This window comes from Tachyglossus aculeatus, chromosome 17, assembly GCF_015852505.1.
Source record: "Tachyglossus aculeatus isolate mTacAcu1 chromosome 17, mTacAcu1.pri, whole genome shotgun sequence".
NCBI classification, from domain to species: domain Eukaryota; kingdom Metazoa; phylum Chordata; class Mammalia; order Monotremata; family Tachyglossidae; genus Tachyglossus; species Tachyglossus aculeatus.
In genome coordinates, this window is record NC_052082.1 from 54,837,538 (window position 1) to 54,863,539 (window position 26,002).

Below are 26,002 nucleotides of genomic sequence, written 5' to 3' on the forward strand. Positions count from 1 at the left end.
ATGTGGGCAAGAGGTCGGCGGCAAGATAGACAAGATCAAAGTTCTAATTGTGGTATTAGGACTTACAATGTGCCTGGCACTGTATTAAGTGTTGGGGTAGTTATAAGATCATCAGGTTGGACACAGTCCCTGTTCCACATAGGGCTTCACAGTCTTAATCCCCATTTACAGATGAAGTAACTGAGGCCTAGAGAAGTGACTTGCCCAAGGTCACCCAGCAAACCAATGGCAGAGTTGGGATTAGAACCCAGGTCCCTCTGACTCCCATGCCCAGATTATATCCACCATGCCACTTCCCCTAGCCACCAAACCTGGACTGGCCTGGACTTAAATGCCTTGTGAGCAGGCAATGTTTCTGTTATATTGTTGTACTGTACTCTCCCAAGTACTTAGTAGTGTGCTTTGCACGCAGTAATCGCTCAATAAATACCACTGACTGAACACAATACTTCGAGTGAACCTTGAGACAGGGCTGGTCTGCCCTGAGGCAATGTTCGCAACAACACTTCCTCCGGTGGGACCCGGCAGGAAGATGAAGAATGGAAGTCAGCATGATACCCGAACAGTTGCCGTATGGCTTGCTGGACTGGGAAAACGAAACACGGTGAGTGCCAGGAATATCTACCGACACGCTGGAGCAGAACCCTCTGGCAAGGTGGCAAAACCTCAGTCGATCAGGAGACAGCGGAAACAGGAGACAGAAGACGCTGGTGAGATTCCCAGAAGGATTTACCAGTGGACTGAAGACCATTCCCAGATGGATAAACCAGGGGACAGAGGACACCAACAGGTACCTTGTCCCCATTTTACAGATGCTGGAACTGAGGCCCAGAGAGGTTAGGTGACTCACCTGAGGTTAACCAGCAGGCCAGAGGCTGTACTGGGACTAACAGCCGGGTCTCCCCTTTCCCTCCACCCCAAACTCTACCCAGAATTTTCAAAGCGAGCCACCTAAACAGGACTTTTTTTAAAAAATCCAATCTCCTTGCCACAGGACTTTTAGCCCACAGGGCTAAAATCAGACCGGTACAAAGAACGAAACCAAACTTTGAACGAATGGCGTGTCGGAATAGCAATTACGAGATCATAGAAGTTATCTGATTATTACCTGCATGAAGCGCAGGGGGTGGGCGCCCTGCCTTTTGATGCCAGGAACAATGAGACCCGGACGAAAACGGCGAGCTGCCGATCGAAGGCTTTCTGTCCGCCTTTCAGCTCAGCTTGGTTTAAGCCTATTTAATAATAACCGTGATAACTTACACAGCAGGCAGCCCCTTTCATCACCATGCACTCCCAGATTCGATAAACGCAGACTCGCCACTGAAACAGTCCGTAGAGGCAGAAGACTCGGCGATGGCCAGTGGCTGAAAACCAGTCTCCCGAGCATCTTCCTGTTATTCATTCAGTTGAATTTTAATTGAGTGCTTACTACATGCAGAACACTGTACTAAGCACTTGGGAGAGTACGATAGAACAATAAACGGACACGTTCCCTGCCCACAATTACTTTACTGTCTAGGGTGATATCCCAAGCCCCATGCCCCTCTCATCCACGAAGGAGGAATCTGCCTCTAAGTTCTCATCTGAAAGGCAAAGTCCTCCCCTCTAATGTTAAGGATAATAATAATCATAATCATGATATTTGTTGAGTGCTTACTATATACCAAATGCTGTACTAAATGCCAGGGTGGGTACAAGATCATCAGGTCCTTCTTGGGGCTTGGAGTTTAAGTAAGCAGTCTGTCTGATCATATTTGTTGAGCGCTTACTGTGTGCAAAGCGCTGTATTGAGGGCTTGTGGGACTATGATATAATAAACAGACCACATTCCTTCCCCACAATGAGCTTACAGTCTAGAGGGAGAAGGGAGAATGGGTATCAAATCTCCATTTCCCAGATAAGATAACAGGCATGGAGAGATTAAGTGACTTGCTCAAGGTCACACAGCAGACAAATGGCCAAAGTGGGATTAGAACCCAGGTCTCTGACTCCCAGGCCCATGTTCTTTCCAATAGGCCATGGTGCTTCTTGTTAACCGACAACAATAATAATAATGGTAATTATTATAACTGTGGTATGTGTTAAGTGCTTACTATGTGAACAGTGCTTGGCATATAGTAAGCGCTTAACAAATACCATAATTATTATGTGGAAGCAGGAAGCACTCTATTAAGTTCTGGAGAAGACACTAATGCTAGGAAAAGTCCAGGGAAAATGTGGAAGAGGCAGACTGGCAGCTAGATGGATAGAGACCATAACAATGATAACGGAAGAACCGTTAGAAATGTTGTGGATTATGGCAGAGGACAGGACGTTCCAGAGAAAGTATATCCATGGAGTCGTAATGAATCAAAAACAACTCAACGGCACTTAATAACAAAATAATAAACATTATTAATAGCTGGGATCAAAACAAGATAATCAGGATGGACTCAGTTCCTGTCCCACATGGTGCTCGCAGACTAAGGGGGTGGGAGGTGTCCTCATCTGTAAAATGGGTTTAAACTGTGAGCCTCATGTGGGATAGAGATTGTGTCCAACCTGATTTGTCTATCCCAGCACTTAGAACAGTGTTTGATGCATAGCAAGCACTTAACAAGTACCCTTTTTTTAAAAAAAAAGGGTACAAAACTAAGCGCAAGTCTCAAGTACGGTCTCAGCACTTCTGCAAATATATTTCGTCAGTTGAACATTCGAATATTTACTTTGATCCGGAAAGAATTTTGTGTCTGCCTCTCCCGTTAGATTGGAAGCTCCCTGCTGTCAGGGAATGTGTTAGCTGCTTCTTTGGTACTTTCAAAGGGCTTAGTACAGTGCAGGGCATCTAGTGAGGGCTCAATAGTCTACTACTATCTTGGAGAGACTTTTAAGTCAGCCTCTCCCATCAGAATGGGACCTGGGGCCAGTCACTTAACTTCTCAGTGCCTTTAGTTACCTCATCTGTAAAATGGAGATTAAGACTGTGACATTCATGTGGGACGTGGACTGTGTCCAACCTGATTACCTTAATAACACTGGTATTTGTTAAGCGCTTACGATGTTCCAGGCTCTACACTAAGCGCTGACTCTACCTCAGTGCTTAGAACAATGCCTGGCACATAGTAAGCACTTAAAAAATATGATTTTAAAAAAATGAAACAACTTCCCTTCATATCTGACATATAATGATGGGTCTCCTGGACACCTTTAAGATCTCATAATAAGCGCTTATGAGATCCACCCAAACCACTCCCATTCTGAATAACAAACAAGTCACTCAGGACCAAAAGCCAAACTCTTTTTAAAAAAAAAAAAATGATATTTTTTAAGCGCTTACGCTGTGTCAAGCACTGACTTAAGTGTGGAGGTAGATACAAGTTAATCTGGTTGGACACAGTCCCTGCCCCATTTGGGGATCACAGTTTAAACAGCAGGGAAAACAGGCATTGAATCCTCATTTTGCAGTTGAGGAAACTGAGGCAAAGATAAATGAAATGACTTGCCTAAAGTCAGACAGCAGGCAAGTGGAGGAGGCAAAATTAGAACCCAGGTCCATGGTTTTTCCACTATGCCATGCTGTTTCTTTTAGTGACATGGTCCTGTATTGATTTTGTCATAACTGGGTGAGCATTTCCAATGAATGAAGCAGAATGTTACTTCTTTATAGATTCCCAATGATGCAAAAGCATCATTCATCACATCCCCTAAATTAATAAACGACTAATGCGTAAACCAACCTCACTGAGTTCTGATGAACTGCAAAAATATTTCAAATAAAAAGTCTTTTAAGCATCAAAATATTGAAAGTGCTATTATCGCAACGCGTTTTAGTTGCTATGGAGAGATTCAGCTCAGGTACTAAAACCAGCATTGGATGAAAGACACTGTTTTGGCTTGGAATAACCCAGCTAATCTAGAAATAGCTGCTATTCACTCTGAACTAAGAGAGAAGGGGATTGATGAATGGAAAACACTTTAAAATTTATTTAATACATTTTTTCCCTGAAATATCAAGAGACTGGGCTTTCTGCATTTCTTTTCCTGGAGGAAAAAGAAAAGCAACATTAACAGGAAAAAATAAAAGACTTCCTGGGCTCATTTACCTTGATGTATTGTACTCCAAAATAACACAGGCACAAGCAGAATGACGAAGGATTGTGAGAACTATTTTGAACTACAGCACAGGTTAAAAATGAATCTTCTTAGACTTGGAGGTGTTCTTTCAGTGCTCCACCGAAAGATGCATTTCCTGGGGAATGGTCATTTGTGTTTACCTTCTAAATGTGTGATCCATAGAGTCCACTTTATGGAGAAGACCCAATCAAGAAGCCAGAGAGGAGGTGATTTTTCACCAGAAAAAAAGCTAACATTTCTCCAAAAAGCTATTGTTATTTCTCCAAAAAGTTAATATAATCCACTGACTATAATTCAGCCATATACATACATACATATATAAAATGTTCACTATGTTCACTATACATAAATCATATGTATACACACACACACACACACATATACTATGTGACCTTGGGCAAGTCACATCTTCTCTGTGCCTCAGTTACTTCATCTGTAAAATGGCGATGAAGACTGTGAGCCCCACATGGGAGAACCTGATTACCTTGTATCTACCCCAGTGCTTAGCACAGTGCAGAGAAAAAGAGGGGCTCAGTCTGGGAAGGCCTCATGAAGGAGGTGAGCTCTCCCAAGTGCTTAGTTCAGTGCTCTGCACACAGCAAGCACTCAAAAAATACCACCACTGATGAGAGTTTGAGTCCAGGAGATGACAGGACCCCATCTTGATTCTCCTGATCTACCCAAGGGTTTATCAGAATACTCAGCACTCCATCCTCCCTTAATGAATAAATAACATCATTATAGATTGTCACCAGTGAGTAAAGCGAGGACTGGGACAGTTGAGGACAGAATCCAGCCACCTCCAAACCACATTTTCCCCCAAAGGCAGCTGTTCTCACACCACCCCCGCACTCCTCTCTCAATCATCTACCAAACAGAATGGGGCATGAGCTGACGGAACCAAGCGACCAGACTGCGGTGTGATTCACAAGAGTGAAAAACTCCAGAGCTCCCCAAATAAATGAATGCAGACAAAAATGTTGACAGGGAAAAAAAGAAAAACATCACGTGGTTTGGAAAAGAAGCAGCGAGGCCTAATGGATAGAGCATGGTCCTGGGAGTCAGAAGAACCTGGGTTCTAATCCCAGGTCTGTCAGTTGTCTGCTGTGTGACCTTAGGCAATTCACTTCTCTGGGCCTCAGTTACCTCATCTGGAAAATGGAGATTAAGACTGTGAGCCCCATGTGGGACAGGGACTGTGTTCGACTGATTAGTTTCTATCTACCCCAGTGCTTAGTACATGCCTGGCACATAGTAAGTGCTTAACAAATACTATAAAATTAAAGTAAAGATAACGTGTCTACCTTGTTTGGCCACAGGGAGATGGGAGAGAAAGCAAACCTGGGGCTATTTCTCAGGCACCCGCTCCCAACCTCCTGAAATGATCCAAACTCTTCCGGAATTTATGAACATTTTCTGCCTGTCTCACTGAAATCGTAAGCTTATTGAGGCTAGGGAACCAACTCTACCATATTGTACTCTACCAGGCACTTAGTTCAGTGCTCTGCACACAGTAAGCGCTCAGTAAATACCATCATTTGATGGAAAGGCCAGAAAAACCTTGAATTTAAGCCCGTTGTGGGCAGGGAATGTGCCTGTTAGAGCACTTACTGTGTGCAGAGCACTGTACTAAGAGCTTGGAAGAGTACAATACAGCAACAGTCACATTTCCTGCCCACAAGGGGCTTACAGTCTAGAGAGGGGGAGACAGACATCAATACAAATAAAATTACAGCTATGTACAGGGCTATAGGGGTTTGAATGAATTGAATTGAATGTATGAGTCCCTCTACTGTACTCTCCCCCAAGGGTTTAGTACAGTGCTGTGCACCCAGAAACCGCTCAATAAATACGATTGATCTTCACTGTCTGTTCTGCCACATTCTCCTCTCCCTCAGTTCTCTTCTCCCCACCCGATCTGGTGGAGGTGGCCCCCCGCCCTCCCTCCCCGGCCTGGTGAGAGGTGCCCTGCAGGTTGGCAGTCCCATGTGCCGAGCTGCTGGGTCCTAGGTAACACCGCCGCCATCCCAGGGATCACCACCACCACATTTACAGAGACCCTCTGCTAACACAGCTCCATCACCACCGGGGACCTCCGCATTTACTCACTTAACTGCCCCACTTTTTTGGCACCACTTTGCATCACAAAAACAAAATATTGATTAATGATGATCAATATTCACTAATAATTAATCCTTTAACTAGCAATGATTTCATTCTTGTTGGTTCAGGTGTAACTGCCCCACTGTTGTTCGCTGTGCAAAAATTATGCTGAAAAATTGGGGCAGTTACACTGCAAACTGCAGGAATTAAATCTAGCAATAATGGTAACGAGAAAAAAGGAGGAAGAAAGGAGGGTTAAAGGAAGCTAAGAGGGCCCTTGAGACTGTGTCTCTTCTATTGCATTCTCTCAAGTGCTGCATATAAGCGCTTAGTAAAGTGTCTGGCACATAATAAGCACTTAACAAATGCCATTATTATTATTAGGCCAGTTTACTCACTGTGCCCCAGTCTCGCCTATCTCACCACTGATCCCTTTCCCACTTCTCTCTAGCCTGGAAGTGCCTCCCTCTCCATATATAACAGACCCTTACTCTACCCACCTTCAAAGCCTTATTAAGGTCACATTTCTTCCAAGAGACCTTCCCCAACGAAGCCCTCTCTTCCCCGGCTCCCTTTCCCTTCTTCATGGCCTATGCGCTTGGATCTATGACCTTTTGGCATTTGATATTTCCCCCACCCTCAAACTCTCAGCTCTTATGTCCATATCTATAGATTATATACTGTAAATCATTTATTCATATTAATGTCTCTTTCCCCTCTCTAGACTGTACGCTCGTTGTGGGCAGGGAACTTGTCTGTCTACTCTGTTGCCTGGAAGCATCCCTCCTGGTCCCACTGCACTGAGCCACCTCGGTTTGGAGCAATGGCAGGGGCGTCACTGGGTACCCACCTCGGGCATCGAAGAATTCATCATCTGAGCTCTCCACGGAGTCATTAATGATGTTCTGCATTTGCCAGTGGAAGCCACTGCATCGCCGTGATCCACCTGGAATTAAAGACAGTTTCTCATGAGCCAGGAAATAAACATCAGCAGAATAACTGTGGTATCACTATGGGCCAAGTGCTGTACTGAGCGCTTAAGGAGATACAATATGATCAAGTCAGACACAGTCCCTGGTCCCACCTAGAGCTCAGGGTTTAAGAGGGATGAAGAACAGGTGTCTCATCCCCATTTTACAGATGTGGAAACGTGCACAGAGAAGTTACGTGACTTGCCCAAGGATGCTCAAAGGTGGAACTGGGATTAATAATATTAATAATAATAATTGTGGTTTTTGTTAAGCTCTTAGTGCCAGGCACCATTCTGAGTGCTGATGTAGATACATGTTAATCGGGTTGGACACAGTCCCTGTCCCACATTGGGCTCACAGTCCCACTCCTATTTTCCAGATGAGGGAACTGAGGCAAGGAGAAGTAAAGTGATTTGCCCAAGGTCACACAGCAGACAAGTGGTGGAGCTGGGATTAGAACCCAGGTCCTCTGACTCCCAAGTCGAGGCTCTTTCTACTAGGCCACGTTGCTTGAAACTCCTGTACAGGAACAGGAAATGGAGTCAGAGAAAGGGAGTGAGGGAGCATAGCCCCACGCCTCCATCCCGTGGGCAGTGCCTCTTCCTACACCACCTTGAAAAACAACGAGATTTTTCAGCAATTATTCAGGCCTCTTGGTGTCCTCTTCACCATCCCACTTAGCTTTGAAGCAATACTGCAACTTCTTCCCCATGTCAGAGACAGGGGAAGCAGTGTGGCCTAGTGGAAAGAGCCCAGGCCTGGAAGTCAGAGGATGTGAGTGCTAATCCTGGCTCCGCCACAAAATAACAATAATAATAATAATAATAATAATAATAATAATAGCTGTGGAGTTTGTTAGGCACTTATTATGTGCCAGGCACTGTACTAAGCACTGGGATGGATACAAGCAAATCCGGTTGGATGCAGTCTCTGTCCCACAAGGGGCTCAGTCTCAATCCCCATTTACAGATGAGACCCAAAGAAGTGAAATGACTTGCCCAAAGTCACACAGCAGACAAGTGTCAGAGCCAGGATTAGAACCCTTGACCTTCTCACTCCCAGGCCTGTGCTCCAGACACTAAGCCACACATGTCTCTTGTGTGACCTTCTGCAAGTCACTTCACTTCTCCGCCCCTCAGTTACCTCACCTATAAAATGGGGATGGAAGACTGTGAGCCCCATGTGGGACAGGGACTGTGTCCAACCTGATTATGTTGCATCTACCCCAGCTCTTGGAACAGCACTTGGTACATAGTAAGCGCTTAACAAATACCATAATTATCATCATTGTGAAGACCCCCATCCCGATGCCTTGCAACCTGGCCCGAGTCAAAGTTCCAGCTCCCAGCCCCCTAAGCTCAGGCCCTGGGGTTGGAGGGATGGAGTGATCGACTCTCTGCCTGATGAGTGGTACGTGTAAGCAAAAGATGCCTGCCCCTTTCTTTGACAACAGGCCGGGTCTCAAAAGCCACTGGGGCATTGTGAATCTGGACAGGCTGTGACCTCCCCAGCCTGTCGCTCCAGGGGAGGGAAGAGGTGCTTTCCTCTCAGGCTACACCAAGGAGAAGGGGATCTGGGTGGGCTATGCAGTTCCATCACCACCTCTGTTCAATCCCAACATGAATCACTCGCACCATGACAGCAAACAGCTCCATTAATCAAGCTTTACATAGACGTTCCCGCTCGATCACGGCAACTCATTTGACTTTTCCCACATCCTGAAGACAATTTAATCAATCAAACTGACATGCCGTGATTTCTGTTTTACCTAAAAATAGAACTGAGATTGCTAGGAAGATGAGAAGCAGGAAGAGAGAGCAACCCAGACACATAAACACACACAAGAGCTTTCAAAGTCACCTATGAGGCATCTTGTCCAGAAATGGTCCTCAAAACAAGGGCTTTGAAATCCCACAGAGCGCGAAATCATCATCCAACTTTTCTGACTCAAGACGGTGGTCAGGGAGTGTCTTCTAACTCATTTGAAGCCTCCCAAGAATCTACTTCATAGTTTGATGGTCAGTACCCTGCGCTTAGAACAACACTTGGCATGTAATAAGCGTTTAATTAATACCATCATTATTATTATTATTATTATTATTGAAAAGTTGAATGTTTCCGAGCTCCAGTCTTGTCAACTCGTAACGATCAACTTTTCAACACCTTCAGATGGCATAAATGATCCAAATGAAGCTATTTTTTTTGTGTGCTCATACTGTGTACAGACCACTGTACTTAGCGCTCAAGAAAGCGTTAACTGTGAATCCCATGTGGACCTGATTATCGTATCTACCCCCTGCTTAGAACAGGGCTTGGCACACAGTAAGCACCTTAAATACCATAATTATCGTTGTCATATTTATGATAACAGAGAATTGATAGACAAAATCCCTCCCTTCAGAGGGCTTACAATCTAGCTGGAGGGGCTTGAGTCAGCTTTTCCTACAAAGTGAGGAGAGGTCCTTGCCCCGGTAGAGAAGATTATCAAGTACTACCACCAACCCAGTTTTCCTTCAAGATACATCAAAGATCTAAAGGGCAGAGAGAGAAGATCAAAGAATCAGATAGTCCCTATTATGGAGTACTAGAGAGGTTATTGTTTCGAAACGTTTCCTCTCTGTCCAGGCAAGCTACTCCTGGAAACTCTGATGTCCTTTCTGGACCTGGGCAGCAGGGAGCCCCCTATAAACTCACCCAACGGGCCCTGAAATCTCTCTTATTGCACCGCCTCAGGATTGCCAAAGAGAGAAATCCCAGGCAGGACCTGGAAGGGGTTTTCAAGGCATAAAGAATATCCTAAACCAAAAAAACATTTACCATACTATGGCACTCGCACCTGATTGCGTTGGCAGTTTCTCTGCCAGGCTGCCAGCTCTGAGGGGATTGGAACTCATCTCTACTAGTCTCCTCAGGCTCCAGTGGAGGGTAAGAGCAAATGGAAGCCTCCAGATTCCATTCGTAACACCCGAGTCCAGCTGTTACCAGGTGCGAAAACAAAAAAGCCCATGTTATTTTTTGCAACTTTCACCTCAGGAGAGGCCTTGCATAACCAACAGTTCCATGGCTCGGGCTAGATTTCCTCTCTGATGCCCAGTCTACACCAGGCAGGAAAAGAAGACTTCCAGGGCGAAAGAGGCTGCATGAGTTGAAAACCATCCCCCTCTAGACTGTAAGCTCGTTGTGGGCTGGGAACATGTCTACCAATTCTGTTATATCGTACTCTCCCAAGCACTTAGTACAGTGTTCTGCACACATTAAGTGCTCAGTAAATACGATTGATTGGTTGATTGTTCAATCCCAGGACTCAAGAACAGTAGCAAACTGGATATGAGGCCCCGGTAGACTGTAAGCTCATTGTGGACAGGGAATGTGTACCAACTCTGTTGTATTGTACTCTCCCAAAAGCTTAGTCCAGTGCTCTGCACACAGTAAATAATCAATACATACTATTGATTGATGAGGGATGGGCAGCCCCTGAGATGCTCTCCTTGGCCTTATGACTCTCCAGACTGGAGGGAGTTAAGAGAGAGAAGGCGGACACATGCAACAATTGCTGAACAGCCAGCCGGCTGGAAGACACAAACTCACTACACCCCAGTGAGCTGAGAATTGTTTCTGCTTTCCAGTTCAGGTTTAAAGACCTCCTGAAGCTTCCTCTGACAAAGCCTTAAGAGTAGTCAAAGAAAAATCCAACTGTGAAGCCAATTTGCTTATTTTAATCGGACTCTGCCAGTCAACGTGTTCATTACAGTCTTTGAGGCTTAAGTTTTATCACTTAAAAGGGTCGTTTGGTTTTCCGCCTGATGAATCCAATGGTATTTTCCTTTCCCCCTTTCTTCCGTCTAGTATCAAAGGAAAAATTAAGAAGAAACATTTCACAGTGCCCCGCTGAAAACAGTGATGAAAGCTAATGCCATGTAAGCTTTTGACGTGAACAGACATGAATTAATGTAACCCCTCAATGTTCTTTAAGATGAGTGAGCCCATTTTTTGCATACGCTCAGTCCAGCTCATGTACTCCTGTAAGAAATAAGCTCTAGGCAAGACTCCACCACTCATCAGAAATATGTTCTGTGGGGCTAGAAGAGGGTCCATTTCATCTATTGTATTTTATGAGGACTTACTGTGCACTCAACACTGTAGGAGAGTACACTGGGGAGAGTACAATATAACAGAATTGATAGACATGATCCCCGTCCACAAGAATCTTACAGTCCAGTGCTGAGAAGCAGCGTGGCTTAGTGGATAGAGCACGGGCCTGGGAAGCAGAAGGACCTGGGTTCTAATCCTGCTTGTCTGCTATGTGATCTCAGGCAAGTCACTTCATTCATTCATTCAATCGTATTTATTGAGCACTTACTGTGTGCAGAGCACTGTATTAAGCACTTGGGAAGTACAAGTTGGCAACATATAGAGATGGCCCCTACCCAACAATGGGCTCACAGTCTAGAAGGGGGAGACAGACAACAAAACAAAACATATTAACAAAATAAAATAAATAGAATATGTACAAGTAAAATAAAGTAATAAATATGTACAAACATATATACATATATACTTATATACATATATACAGGTGCTGTGAGGAGGGGAAGGAAGTAAGGCTGGGGGAATGGGGAGGGGGCGGAGGGGGAGAGGAAGGAGGGGGCTCAGTCTGGGAAGACCTCCTGGAGGAGGTGAGCTCTCAGTAGGGCTTTGAAGGGAGGAAGAAAATTATGGAACGCTTCACGAATTTGCATGTCATCCTTGCGCAAGGGCCATGCTAATCTTCTCTGTATCGTTCCAATTTTAGTATATGTGCTGCTGAAGCGAGCACTTCTCTGTGCCTCGGTTACCGCGTCAGTAAAATGGGGATTAAGATTGTGAACCCAAGCCCTGTGTAGGACAGGGACTGTGTCCAACCCAATTACTTTGTGTCTATCCCAGGGCTTAGTACAGTGCCTAGCACATAGTAAGTGCTTAACAAATACACATATTATTAAGTGTTTAATAATTATTGCCATTATCATATTATTATTAAGTGATTGGGGAAGGTGTTCCAAAGCAGGAGAAGCAATCCCTGTCCATGAAGAGCTTACATTCTAATCAACCAATCAATGATATTTACTGAGCACTTACTATGAGCAGAGCACTGAAGCAGCATGGCCTAGTGGCAAGAGCACAAGCTTGGGAGTCAGAGGTCATGGGTTCTAATCCCAGCTCTACCACTTGTCTGTTACATGACCTTGGACAAGTCATTTACCATCTCTGTGACTCAGTTACTTCATCTGTAAAATGGGGATTGAGACTTTGAACCCCATGTGGGACAAGGACTGTGTCCAACCTGATTACCTTGTATCTACCCCAGCATGCAGAACAGTGCTTGGCACATAGTAAGCGTTTAATTTAATAATGGTATTTGTGGTATTTAATAATGGTACTTGTGGTATCTAATAATGGTATTTGTTAAGTTCTTACTATGTGCCAAGAACTTTCTAAGCATGTAAATACCATTATTATTATTATTATTATTATTATTATTATTATTATTATTGTTTGGGAGAGTACAATATAACCGAATAAGCAGACACGACCTCTGCCCATAACAAGCTCAAATCAATTAAACAATGGTATTTACTGAGTGATCACAATAACAAGTACAAGTGTTCAATAGAAGCACAAGACACATTTCCTGCCCACAAAGTAGCCTACACACTAATGGGGGAAAAGCCTCCAACCCTGCCGTTCTGGGTCTGAACAAGCTGGTGAGAAGCAGAGTGGCCTAATGGATGGAGCCCGGGGAAGGGAGTCAGCAGGACCTGGGTTCTAATTCTGTCTCCGCCACTTGTCTGCTTGGTGACCTTGGGCAAGTCACTTGACTTCTCTGTGCCTCAGTTTTCTCATCTGTAAAAGGGGGATTAAGACTGTGAGCCTTCTTTGGCACAGGGACTGTGTCCAAACCAATTACCCCAGTGCATAGAACGGTGCTTAAAACAGAGTAAGCGCTTAACAAATATCATCATTATTCTTAGAACAACGGATGCTTCGAGACCAACGCTCCATACCAGGTTTCCCAGATCTCCTCTCAAACATTTCTCTTCAGGTGGCAGAGACTTCTACTGTCTGTCACTTAAGACCATTTATAACCCGGTGGGGGAGAAACCTGTCCCCATACTGTGATTCCAACTTTCTGACCTTGCATGCTCTTGTCACTGCACTAAATTTCCCAGGGAGTCTGGAGTGGGAGATATCAATTCTCTCTGAGGGGAAGAGTCTGCTTCCAAATTGTCTGGAGTTCTGCCATAGCGTATCTCTCAGTTTCATATGCTTTGTTAATGGGAAGCGCAAGGGCAGGTTCCTACTTGACTGGTTCTCATAACTCTGCCGAGACGTGAGGGTCCCGTCCTTAGGTATGAAGCCCAGGGTGTTTGAAGCCTCTGTGGTCTAATGGAAAAAGCCTGGACCTGAGAGTCTGAGGACTTTCTACAAGCCAGCACGTTCACTTCTCTAATGCCAACCTACTTACTTTCCCTCGATCTCATCTCTCTCAACGCTGACCTCTCGCCCATGTCCTGCTTCTAGCCTGGAAATCCCTTCCCCTGCATATAATAATAATAATAATAATAATAATAACAGCATTTATTAAGTGCTTACTATGTGCAAAGCACTGTTTTAAGCACTGGGGGCATACAAGGTGATCAGGTTGTCCCACGTGGAGCTCACACTCTTAACCCCCATTTTACAGATGAGGTAACTGAGGCCCAGAGAAGTTAAGTGACTTGCCCAAAGTCACACAGCTGACAAGTGGTGGAGCCAGGATTTGAACCCATGACCTCTGACTCCAAAGCTCGTGCTCTTTCCACTGAGCTATACTGCTTCTCTACTTGACACATCATCATTCTCCCCACCTTCAAAGTCCTCCTAAAATCACCTCTCCCCCAAAAGATCTTTCCTGACTGAGCCCTCATTTTCCCCACTCCCTCTTCCTTCTGCATCGCCCTTTCACTTGGGTTCAGCACTTAGAATGGTGCTTGGCACATAGCAAGTGCTTAATAATAATAATAATAATGGCATTTGTTAAGCACTTACTATGTGCAAAGCACTGTTTTAAGCACTGGGGAGGATACAGGGTGATCAGGTTGTCCCACGTGGGTCTCACAGTCTTAATCTCCATTTTGTAGATGAGGGAACCGAGGCACAGAGAAGTTAAGTGACTTGCCCAAAGTCACACAGCTGACAAGCAGCGGAGCCAGGATTAGAATCCATGACCTCTGACTCCCAAGCCTGGGCTCCTTCCACTGAGCCACGCTTAACAAATACCATTGTTATTACTTTGTCCAACCTGATTTGCTTGTATGCACTCCAGCGCTTAAGTACAGTGTCTGGTACATAGTAAGTGCTTAACAAATACCATAATTATTATTATTATCACTATTACTAATCCACTCTCAGGCCCACAACACTTATGTCCATATCCTTATTTTACTTTAATGTCTGTCTCCCCCTCTAGACTGTATATTCCTTGTGGACAAGGAACATGTCTACCAAATCAGTTGTAATGTACTGTCCCATGTGCTTAATATAGTGCTCTGCACACAGTAAGCACTCAATAAATACCACTGACATTGATATTTTTAGCATTAAAGGGAGGCAGCATGGCCTAGTAGAAATAGCCCAGAGTTAAGGGTCAGGAAACTCAGTTCTGGCCCCAGCTACGCTGGATGACTTTCAGAAAGACCCTTAACCTCTCTGGGCCTCAGTCTCCTGGTCTGTAAAATGGGACTAAGGCACCTGCTCTCGATAATAGTAATAGTTATGCTATTTGTTAAGCTAGGGGCCAGATAATGCACTAAGCGCTAGTGGAAATGCTAGCAAATCAGGTTGGACACAGCCCCTATCCCACATGGGGCTCACAGTCTTAATCCCCATTCAACTGTATTTATTGAGCGCTTGTGTGCAGAGCACTGTACTAAGCACTTGGGAAGTACAACTTGGCAACATATAGAGATGGTCCCTACTCAACAGCAGGCTCATTTTACAGATGAAGTAAACTGAGGCACAAAAAAGTGAAGTAACTCGCCCAAGGTTGCACTATAGACAAGTGGCAGAGCTGGGATTAGAACCCATGACCTTCTGACTCCCAGACCCATGCTCTATCAACTAGGCAGATCCACTCAATTGTGAACTGAGTGTGGAACAGAGTCTGTGTCCAATCTGATTATACCTAGGCCCTTAATATTATCTTCTTATTCCAAAAAACAGCTCCTGCACTACAATAATATAATAATAATGGCATTTATTAAGCGCTTACTATGTGCAAAACACTGTTCTAAGCACTGGGGAGGGTACAAGGTGATCAGGTTGTCCCACGGGAGGCTCACGGTCTTAATCCCCATTTTACAGATGAGGTAACTGAGGCACAGAGAAGTGACTTGCCCAAAGTCATACAGCTGACAATTGTTGGAGCTGGGATTTGAACCCATGACCTCTGACACCAAAGCTCGTGCTCTTTCCACTGAGCCACGCTGCAACAAAAGTCAGAAGATCCTAATTCCCAGTTGCTCCCCATTTTGTGGCAGGGGTGTGTATAAACGGAGACCGCTAGACCAAGAAAGCAGAGCCACAAGCAAGAATCTGGGCCTCAAAGGCTTCTGAATATAAAGCTCCCGGGAGTAAAAGCTAGGACAGGAGCTGTAATTAGGTTTCTGTAACCATGCTCTGCTTCCTTATTAAACAGTCAGAGTGCTTTAAGTGCATTTTGACGTGTGGAATCCGGTGAGCTTTCGGAACTCTGAGGCGGCCTAGTGCTGTCATTAGTCCCAGAGTGTTCCACATGAAGGAATTTCGACACCAACATCATTGACCAGAGCAGGATGAAGAAGAATTTGGAATTCATCATGCAGCCACTGGGACCCAAGCGTACAGGAACCAGACGCAAGTCAGTTTGCGGGGGTAGAGGTGGGTTTTCATAACCTAGAGAAGCAGAGTCGCTTAGTGGATAAAGCATGGGCCTGGGAGTCAGAAGGACCTGGGTTCTAATCCCCGCTCTGCCATGTTCTTGGAGTGTGACCACGGGCAATTCCCTTCACCTCTCTGTACCTCAGTTACCTCATCTGTAAAATGGGGATTAAGACTGGGATCCCCATGTGGGACGGGGACTGTGTCCAACCCGATTAGCTTGTAACTACCCCAGCACTTAGAACAGTGCTTGACACATAGTAAGCGCTTAACAAATACCATCATTATTATTATTAAGAAACTGTACCTATAAAGTCGGCTAGTTAGTAGTTGTCCATATGTATCTATTGGGCACCTATTCATCCATTCAATCATATTTATTGAGTGCTTACTGTGTGGAAAGCACTGTCCTAAGCATTTGGAAGAGTACAATAGAACAATAAACAGACTCAGTGATCTTATTCTAAGCTTCTGGGAAGTCCAAAACAGAGAAGTGACTCATTCACTACTGCCCAAGGAGTTGACACTTGAATGGGGAGATAGATATTTGCCAACAGGGGAGAGAAAACAAGTGGCTGTTTATCTGAATAAACAGATATATAAACATATATAAAAGAGGACCGAGGAGGAAGTTAGCAGTACACGTGAGACCTTAAATCAATAAAACCATGGGGGCATCTTAATAGGGGGTGACCCAGGGCAGATCCAGTCCACTGTCTCCAAACTGGGTGGTGAGTCAAAGGGCTATCAGAACAAATGGAATGTCTTGACCCAATTTGGCTCTTTATCCCCAAGCCTTTAGTTTGGGAATCCAGGCTGCCCTGGACTTTCAAAGGCCATGCTATTTCTGTCCTGCCACACACAGAAGAGGAGATCATTTGAAAAATATATATAAAAATCACCTCAGGCTCCTGTTTCCTCCCAACCTTCCTTGTCACTGGCCCCAGGAAAAGTCTTATCACAAGCAGAAATGCCAAGTGTGATGAAGCCAGAGAGGTCATTTCCAGACTCAGAAATAAAGTCTGGAAGTGATGTGTAATAATAATAACGTGATTAGTGATAAAGTGATGTGTAATAATAATAATGGTATTCGTAAACGCATACCATGCACTGTGCTAAGCGCTGGAATAGATGCAATGGAATCAGAGCAGACATTGTCCCCTGTCCTATATGGGACTCACGGTCTAAGGTTGGGGGAGAAAAGGTATTAAATCCTCATTTTACAGATGAGGACACAAAAACAGAGAAGGATAGAATTCAGACGGGTTCAGAGGTATTTTTTCTGTGTTGACAACAAAGCCAATCGCAACCCGAAATGTTATCAGGTTGTCCCATGTGGGGCTCACAGTCTCAATCCCCGTTTTACAGATGAGGTAATTGAGGCACCGAAAAATGAAGTGACTTGACTGAAGTCACAGAGCTGACAAGTGGGCAGAGGCAGGATTAGAACCCACAACCTCTGACTCCCAAGCCCAGCCTCTTTCCACTAAACCACACTTCATCATCCTCTCCTAGCAGTCCATATCACTGTGCAATTGCCCTTTCAGTTGGTAAGTTCTTCCTTATGTCTCCCTGGACTAATCCCTGCTTCAATTCAAACCCACTGTTTCCTGATCATTCATCCACTCAATAGTACTTAGAGTGCCCTTCATGTGAAAGTAGTTGTAGCAGCAGCAGTGCTATTTATTAAGCGTCCACAGATGGCAAGACCCTGGAAGCATGTGTCTGGGGAGTATGGAGCAAAGAAGTGACAGAGAAACAGTGTGTTCTAGTGGATAGAACACGGGCCTGGGGGTCAGAAAAGCACCTCAGCCACTAGTCTGCTGTGTGACCTTGGGCAAGTCACTTCACTGCTCTGGGCCTCAGTTTGCTCATCTGGAAAATGGGGACTGAGACAGTGAGCCTGATGTGGGACAGGGACTGGGTCCAACCTGATTAGCTTGTATCTACACCAGCATTTAGTACAGTGCCAGGCACATAAGAGCTTAACAAACATCATTCAAAAAAGAAAAATTCCCTGTCCACAAGGAGCCAACTTTCTCACGGAGACAAGGCATATTTGCCAAGAGATCAAGATAAATAATTGAAGGTACATTGAAAAGGCGTGGTATGAGGCACATAAGGTAATTTGATACACATAAAAAGTCAGGGGTCCTTGTTTGAGGAGCTTATAACCAGTCCTTGTAGACGACAAGAAAAACTGGGTAAGACCTGCCTCATAAAATCCTCTCGTAAATCAGGAGAATCACGAAGAGTTATGGATTCACTGTACAGTCCTCCCTCCTTCGGACTAAATACACTAGAAGCTGATCAATTGAACAATTGTATTTGCTGATCTCTTTCTATGTGCAAAGCACTGTACTAAACACTTGGATGAGCACAATACAACAGAATTAGCAGACACATTCCCTCCCCACAACGAGCTTACTATAGTGAGAGACAGACATTAATATGAATACGTAGAATGAATCATTTAAAGATATGTACGTAAGTGCTGTGGGGTTGGGGTGAATATCAAATGCCCAAAGGTCACAGATCAAAGTGCATAGACGACGCAGAATGGAGAGCAAGCTGGGGATAAGAGTGCTTACTGTGTGCAGACAGACATGTTCCCTGTCCACAATGAGCTTAGAGTCTTGGGGGGGAGTCAGACATTAATATAAATAAATTACAGATATGGACATAAGTGCTGTGGGGGTGGGAAGGGGGGGATGAATAAAGGGAGCAAGTCGGGGTGACGCAGAAGGGAGTGGGAGAAGGGGAAAAGAGGGGCCCATCCCATCCCAGTACTTCCAACATCCAAGGAGACGCAGCTTCGGTTGACCTCGCCATTACTGTTTATGCTCCCCTTAGACTGTTAGCTCCTTGTGGGCAGGTAACAAGTCTACCAACTCAGTTTCACTGAACTTGCCCCAGTGCTCAGTACAGTGCTCTGCACTCAGTAAGTGCTAGATTAAATACCACTGATGGTTTGGCCTGGCATTCTACCATGAACTTTCTAGGCTGTGAGCCCGTTGTTGGGTAGGAACCATCTCTATAAGTTGCCAACTTGTACTTCCCAAGCACTTAGTACAGTGCACAAAGTAAGCACTCAATAAATATGATTGAATGAATGAATCCGAGAGAATAAGGCTATTGGCCCAGCATTAATTCATTCAATCATATTTATTGAGCGCTTACTGTGTGCAGAGCACTGAACAAAGCACTTGGGAAGTACAAATTGGCCACATATAAAGATGGTCCCTACCCAACAACGGGCTCATGGTCTAGAGCTAGGTGCTCAGGAAGTTGTTCACAAAAGTGTACATTCTAGGTGGGGGGATTGTTTCAAGGCAGCTGTTTAATGCTAAAACTATAAAAGGAACATCAGGCAATTTGACGTCCTTCATTGATTGCTGCAAATGCACTCCTCTGTTGTCTCAAGGGTGGACTGATCACAGTCTAAGCGATCCCAGGGTAAGAGGCAGTCACAGCCCATTAAAACCGGGTCGGGGGGAATGTCTCCACCCGACTACAAAGCTGGATGGTATCGAAGATTTGATACATTTCACTCCAACTTAGGGCAGGCACTGAGCCAAGATGCTCTCTTCCTCCTGGAGCTCATTGCCGGAAACTTTCCCATTCCCCGGAAGAAAACTGCCAGAGGGTTGCTGTTTCCAGTGGAGATCACCTCCAGGTGTCCTGGATTTAGCAGGTAGTCCCCTTAAAACACAGACTTTTATTCCTAGTAACTTCATGTTAGAAGTCAAGGCATAGACTTCAAGGCTCTTCAAGACTTCAAGAGAGAGCAGCTCTCTCTTCCTGACCAGTCTGCTCTCTTCAGTCAATATCAGTCGTATTTAATAATAAGAATAATGGTATTTGTTAAGCGCTTACTATGTGCTAAGCACTGTTCTAAGCACTGAGCACTGTTCTATTTATTGGACACAAAGCAGAGCACTGTCCTAAGCACTTGGGAGAGTACACTATAGCAATATAATACCCTGCTGCCCTTTTATGTGCATATCTACAAATCATTCATTGATATATTTGTAGGGTATTTGTTAAGCAGTTATTACGTGTGTCAGGCACTGTTCTAAACTCTGGGATAGATACAAGGTAATCAGGTTGGACACAGCCCATGTTCCACATAGGGCTCACAGTCCTAATTCCCATTTTACAGATGAGGTAACAGGCATATAGAAGTGAAGTGACTTGTCCAAGTTCACACAACCAACAAGCGGCAGATCCGGGATTAGGACCCAGGTCATCTGACTCCCAGGCCCGTGCTCTATCTACTAAGGGATGCTGCTTCTCCCATTTATATTAATGTCTGTCTATCTTTCTTGACTGTGAGCCCATTGTGGGCAAGGATTGCCTCTTATTTGTTGCTGAATGTGCTTCCCAAGTGATTAGTACAGGGCTCTGCACACAGTAAGTACCCAATAAATGCCATTAATTGATTGTGCCTCAATTGTGTTCTCCCTCCCCTTTAGACTGTGAGTCTTGTGTGGAACAGGGACTGTGACTCATCTAATCATGTTACAAGAGTCCTTAGTACTTGTAACATAGCGAGCTTTTAGCTATCAATGATATTTATTAAGAGCTTACTATTTGCAGATCACTGTACTAAGCCCTTGGGAGAGTGCAGTACAACAGAATTGTACTCTGTAAAATGGGGATTGAGACCTTGAGCCTCACATGGAACAGGGACTGTGTCCGACCTAACTTGCTTGTATCCAGCACTTAGTTCAGTACCTAGCACATAGTAAGCGCTTAACGAATACCACAATTAGCAATCGTGTTCCCTTCCCATAACAAGCTTGCAGCCTACCACTGGCACTACCAATAATCAATGTCAAAGAATGTTGGGGAATTTTCCTCTGACTTCAACCAAAATGCCAATGCTTCAGAAACATGGCAAAACTATTAATCATCCTGCTGCCCATAGTTTAAATCCCTGATGCCCCCATAAACATAAATGATTCTCCTGGACTGACAGCTACCTTGGTGACTCTGCAATTATCTACAACAGATAATTAATGATCAAAACACTTTTTCGTTAGGCTTGTCTCTTCGCGATCCCTTTAAACTGCCTCAATGTGGCCCAATGTCACATCACGTTAACCTAGAGTTTTCCCACTTTTGAGCCGCGCCCAGGAATTTTGAGGGCTCATTTGCAGTTTTTCAGGAGCTGTATCTCAGGTGGGAAAATAGGTCCTATGACAATCTGGTCTGCCGGCCTGGGGCCAAGAGTGCGGGTACTTAGTACGATGCTCTGCACACAGTAAGCACTCAGTAAATACTACTGAATGAATTTGGCCTTCAGCTCTCCCCTTGAGCTCTCAAGCTTACCAGGGGCCTCTCATCACCCATCAAGGATCTCGAGGAGAGTTGAATAGCTCACTATTGTTCTTCAGGACCTCTGAGAAAGGATCTCCTCCTCTCAGTTCTGAATGGGAGGCCCAGACCTCTCCGATTTCTTGAGTGCTTACTATGTGTTGAGCACAGTAATCTCATGGTGAGCGGGGAATGTGTCTGTTATATTGTTAAACTGTACTCTCCCAAGCACTTAGTGCAGTGCTCTGCAAACAGTAAGCACTCAATAAATACGACAGACTGATTGTACAAAGCAGTTAGGAGATTGCAATACAACATCCCCAAGAGGAATTCCACCCAGGCTTGGTCCAAACTACCCCATCTGGTCAGCTTGCAATTTTCAAGGCAGTCTGAGGTTTCACCACTGGTAGCTTGCTGTTTCCATCAAATCCTCCACTCTAGGAGCTTGAAGACTCTAAGCTCCTTGCGGGCAAGGAACATACCTACCAACTGCTCTGTCATACTGTCTCCCAAGTGCTCAGTTCAGTGTTCTGAACTCAGTAAACCCTCAAATAAATACCAGTGATTGATTGATGGATTGCTAAGTGACCCGAGAGGTCATCTTGGTCCTCCTCCGGCCACCTGGGAAGCCAAACTCAACCCAACCGATAAGAACTGGCCTTACCGTGGCAACCTCCAGGAAAACAGACGGTTGGATGGAATGCCCAAGAGTGAGGCTTCTGGGGATTGGTGCTTTCTTGTGTGATGTCACGGGTGGGTCGGGTTAGGGTTGGGTCGCCAATGCCCTTGACTCCCCCTGGGCTATCAATCAGTGGTATTTATTAAGTGCTCACTCTATGCCAAGGACTTTACTAACCGCTTGGGAGGGTACAATCTTGCAGAAAATAATTGAAGTGCCAGTTCCCTCACTGGCTAGTGCAAAATTCCAGAGAAGCACTGTGGTATAGTGGAAAGAGCAGGGGCCTGGGAGTCAGAGGACCTGGGTTCTAGTACCAACTCCTGGGCAGGAATTGTTTCTCTTTATTGCTTTATTGTACTTTCCAAGCGCTTAGTTCAGTGCTCTGCACACAGTAAGCACTCAATAAATATGACTGAATGAATAAATGAGAGGGAAGGTAGGTAAGATTCCTTCTTCAGGTCCAAGCTGGATCCTAAGGCTGGGGTTGGGAAGCGTGAAGGTAGAAGACGACGAAAGTCTTTTCCAAAACATTTAGCCCTCCGTGTCCCTTGTGGGGTGAAGGAGGCTCTCCTTGGTGGCTGTTGACATTGTCTTGAGCGCCTGGTATGGGCTTCTCTCTAGACTGTAAGCTCACTGTGGACCGAGAATGTGTTTGTTATGTTGTTATATTGTGCTCTCCCAAGCGCTTAGGACAGTGTTCTGCCCACAGTAAAAATGGCTGACTGACTCCCCCGGTGGGGGCCCAGGTACTGTGGATTCCCTTCATGAAGGGGATCCCCCAAAAGATGGGTCATTCGAGGACCATCAGTCCCTTCTTCACCTCCTCCCGCTCCCTGACCCCCCTCCAATTCTACCATCCAAACCCAAGACCCCAAAAAGATTGGCCAAGCCCAGGCTGGCTAACAATGACTCATCCCTGGGCCATCTGCTGTCTCCCAGAAATCTCTCAATGCCCTTTCCTAAATCCCACACCCACGCTTGGGACTCGCCGCCAAACCCTCCCAAATAAGGCCAACCAGGTTGGTTCACAGGCTGGGTGGCACCCTCACCCCCACCCCGACCTCCCGCCTTTTCTCGGGACTAGAAGAATTCCCGTGGTCATGCCACGCCTGGTACTGAAACCCTTCATTTCCCACACTTGGCCGAAGCCTGGCGGGACTACTTCTGGTTTCTGGCACGGCCAGGCTGACCTGTTGCTGGAATTTGGACTGAGGATGACTCTGGTGACCTTGAATTTGAGCTCTTCTATTTGGTTGAGTCTGATCTAAAAGCCTTAAAACTCTAAATGGACAACACAGTGCCCCCAAGGAATGTGCTACTTCCTGCTGGGAGGAGGGGGCATAAATCTGCATTTGCCCAGTTCAGTGGGAACCTATCTGGCAGACTACTACTCTCCCCATCTTCAAGGCCCTTTGAAGTCACATCTTCTCCTTCCCTATCCTAGGCCCTCCCCAACCAAATGAAACACTTCCGATTTGGGTTAATCAATCCATGGATGGTATTTATGGAGCACTTAAGATATATATCTTAACTCTATTCCTTCTTCCTACATGTAATTTACTTTAATAATAATAATAATGATGGCATTTGTTAAGCACTTACTATGTGCAAAACTCTGTTCTAAGCGCTGGGGAGGATACAAGGTGATCAGGTTGTCCCGTGTGGGGCTCACAGTCTTCATCCCCATTTTACAGATGAGGTAACCAAGGCACAGAGAAGTTAAATGACTTGCCCGAAGTCACACAGCTGACAAGCAGCAGAGCAGGGATTAGAACCTATGATCTCTGACTCCCAAACCCAGGCTCTTTCCACTGAGCTATTAGTGTGTCTCTCCACTAGACTATAAGCTTCTTGAGGGCAGGGATCTTATCTACTCACTCTATGATACTCTCCTAAGCACTTAGCACAATGCTATGTACAAAGTAGGTGCTCAAATACTACTGACTGAACTGGATAAATGATTGGGTCTCCCTCTCTTTCACCTCCAGTGCCCCCCAGTTCAGCACTCTGCATGCAGTGAATGCTTGATAAATAATACTTGTACTTATTTAGAGTTGACTATGTGACAAGCACTGTACTAAATGTTGGGGTTTAGTACAAGATACTCAGGTTGGACACGGTCCCTGTCCCACAGGGGGCTCACAGTCTAAGTAGGAGGGAGTAGGATTTAATCCCCATTTTGCAGATAAGGAACCCGAGGCCCAGAGAAGTGAAGTGACTTATCCAAGGTCACCCATTTGACAAGTGGAGGAGCAGGATTAGAACCCAGTCTGCTGACTACCGGTGCTCTTTTCACTAGACCAGCACTCACAAGTATTCATGCAGAGACATAATCCAAGAATGTGCTGCTAGATTGGGCTGGAAGGAGGCAAATGGAGGAAAAGAAAGAGGAGGAAGAGGAGGAGGAAGAGGAGGAGGAGGAGGAAGAGGAGGAGGAGGAGGAAGAGGAGGAGGAGGAAGAGGAGGAGGAGGAAGAGGAGGAGGAGGAAGAGGAGGAGGAGGAAGAGGAGGAGGAGGAGGAAGAGGAGGAGGAGGAGGAAGAGGAGGACGAGGAGGAAGAGGAGGAAGAGGAGGAGGAGGAGGAGGAGGAGGAAGAGGAAGAGGAAGAGGAAGAGGAAGAGGAGGAAGATAATCTGGGAAAGCTTCTTAAAGGAGGCAGCTGCTCCGATTCTAATGTAGCTGAAGGGAGAAGAGGCAGGAGGGTGGAGGGCTTGATTGACACCAGACTAATTAGAGCACTAATTACTCCAAGCCCAGCCAGTAGCCTGAGGATTCCTCTGATCCTATAAAGAGGGATGGATTCATGCACTAACACCAATTGCAGTGGAGAGCTTTTTTTAAAAGACTGTCAGGCTAAGATGCATTCATGGATACAAAGAGCAAGAAGGGAAGAATGTACCTTGCCCTGGTTCCCAAAGGAGCAGAATTTAAAAAAAAAAAAAAGAAAGAAAAAGAAAAGAAAAATCACCACATCACTGCCTTCCTCTGCAAAAAGGCTCCTGCAGCTCCTTGCAGAAGTTATTTTAGAGAAATGAAATAAAGGTTTTCCAAGAATGATCAGCATCTCACATGGAAGCTTTGGAAAACTGAAAACAGTCCTCAAGACTATAAGGTTTTTGTGGGCAGGGAAACAGGTCTACCAACTTTGTTGCACTTTTTTTTTTTTTAAATGGTATTTGTTAAGCTTCTCATTAAACAATGATAAAGAACCATTAACAAGGTTAGGGATTAAGGCAGAAGATAGGACACTCTGGAGAAAATATATCCACAGAGTCACTATGAATCAGAAAGGACTCAACGGCATTGTATAATTCGTTAAGCGCTTACTACATGCCAAGTACTGTACTAAGCACTGGGTAGGTACAGTCCCCATCCCACAAGTTAATCCCCATTTTACAGATGAGGTAACTGAGGCACAGAGAAGTGATTTGCCCAAGGTGAAACAGCAGACAAGTGGCAGAGTCAGCATTAGAACCCAAGTCCTTCTGACTCCCAGGCCGATGTTCTACAGTCTAGAGGCCCCACTGCACTGTATGAGGCCAACACGGTAGTGAAGCAAGGATATATATGGTTGTCCACAATGAATAAGTGTGTATCAGTCACAAAATGATATTTTCTGCCACATTGATATACACAGATGGGCTCTCCCCTTCAAAAACCCAGGAGAGCACAGCCTAGTGGAAAGATTGTATGAACAATAATAATAAGGGTATTCGTTAAGCGCTTACTATGTGCCAAGCACAGTTCTAAGCACCGGGGCAGATATAAGGTAATGAGGTTGAACACAGTCCCTGTCCCACATGGGGCTCACAGTCTTACTCCCCATTTTACAGATGAGGTAACTGAGGCCCAGATAAGTGAAGTGACTTTCCCAAGGTCA

General features: G+C 45.1%; 1 protein-coding gene and 1 non-coding gene across 4 annotated transcripts in view; both read right to left on the minus strand.

Annotated features, from left to right (window-relative positions):
- Positions 1–26,002, minus strand: part of PITPNM3 (PITPNM family member 3) — a 196,123-nt gene that overhangs the window by 143,406 nt on the left and 26,715 nt on the right. For 2 of the 3 annotated variants that reach the window (XM_038759618.1, XM_038759619.1), the window contains exon 2: positions 7,067–7,162. In XM_038759618.1, coding sequence (XP_038615546.1) covers positions 7,067–7,162 — 96 coding nt within the window. Of the gene's footprint in view, positions 1–7,066; positions 7,163–9,047; positions 9,179–26,002 lie in introns of those variants that run through there. The other variant, XM_038759617.1, reaches the window with a different exon arrangement.
- LOC119939874 lies at positions 11,897–12,003 on the minus strand. Its single transcript, XR_005454829.1, has one exon. It is a non-coding gene; the product is annotated as a U6 spliceosomal RNA (small nuclear RNA).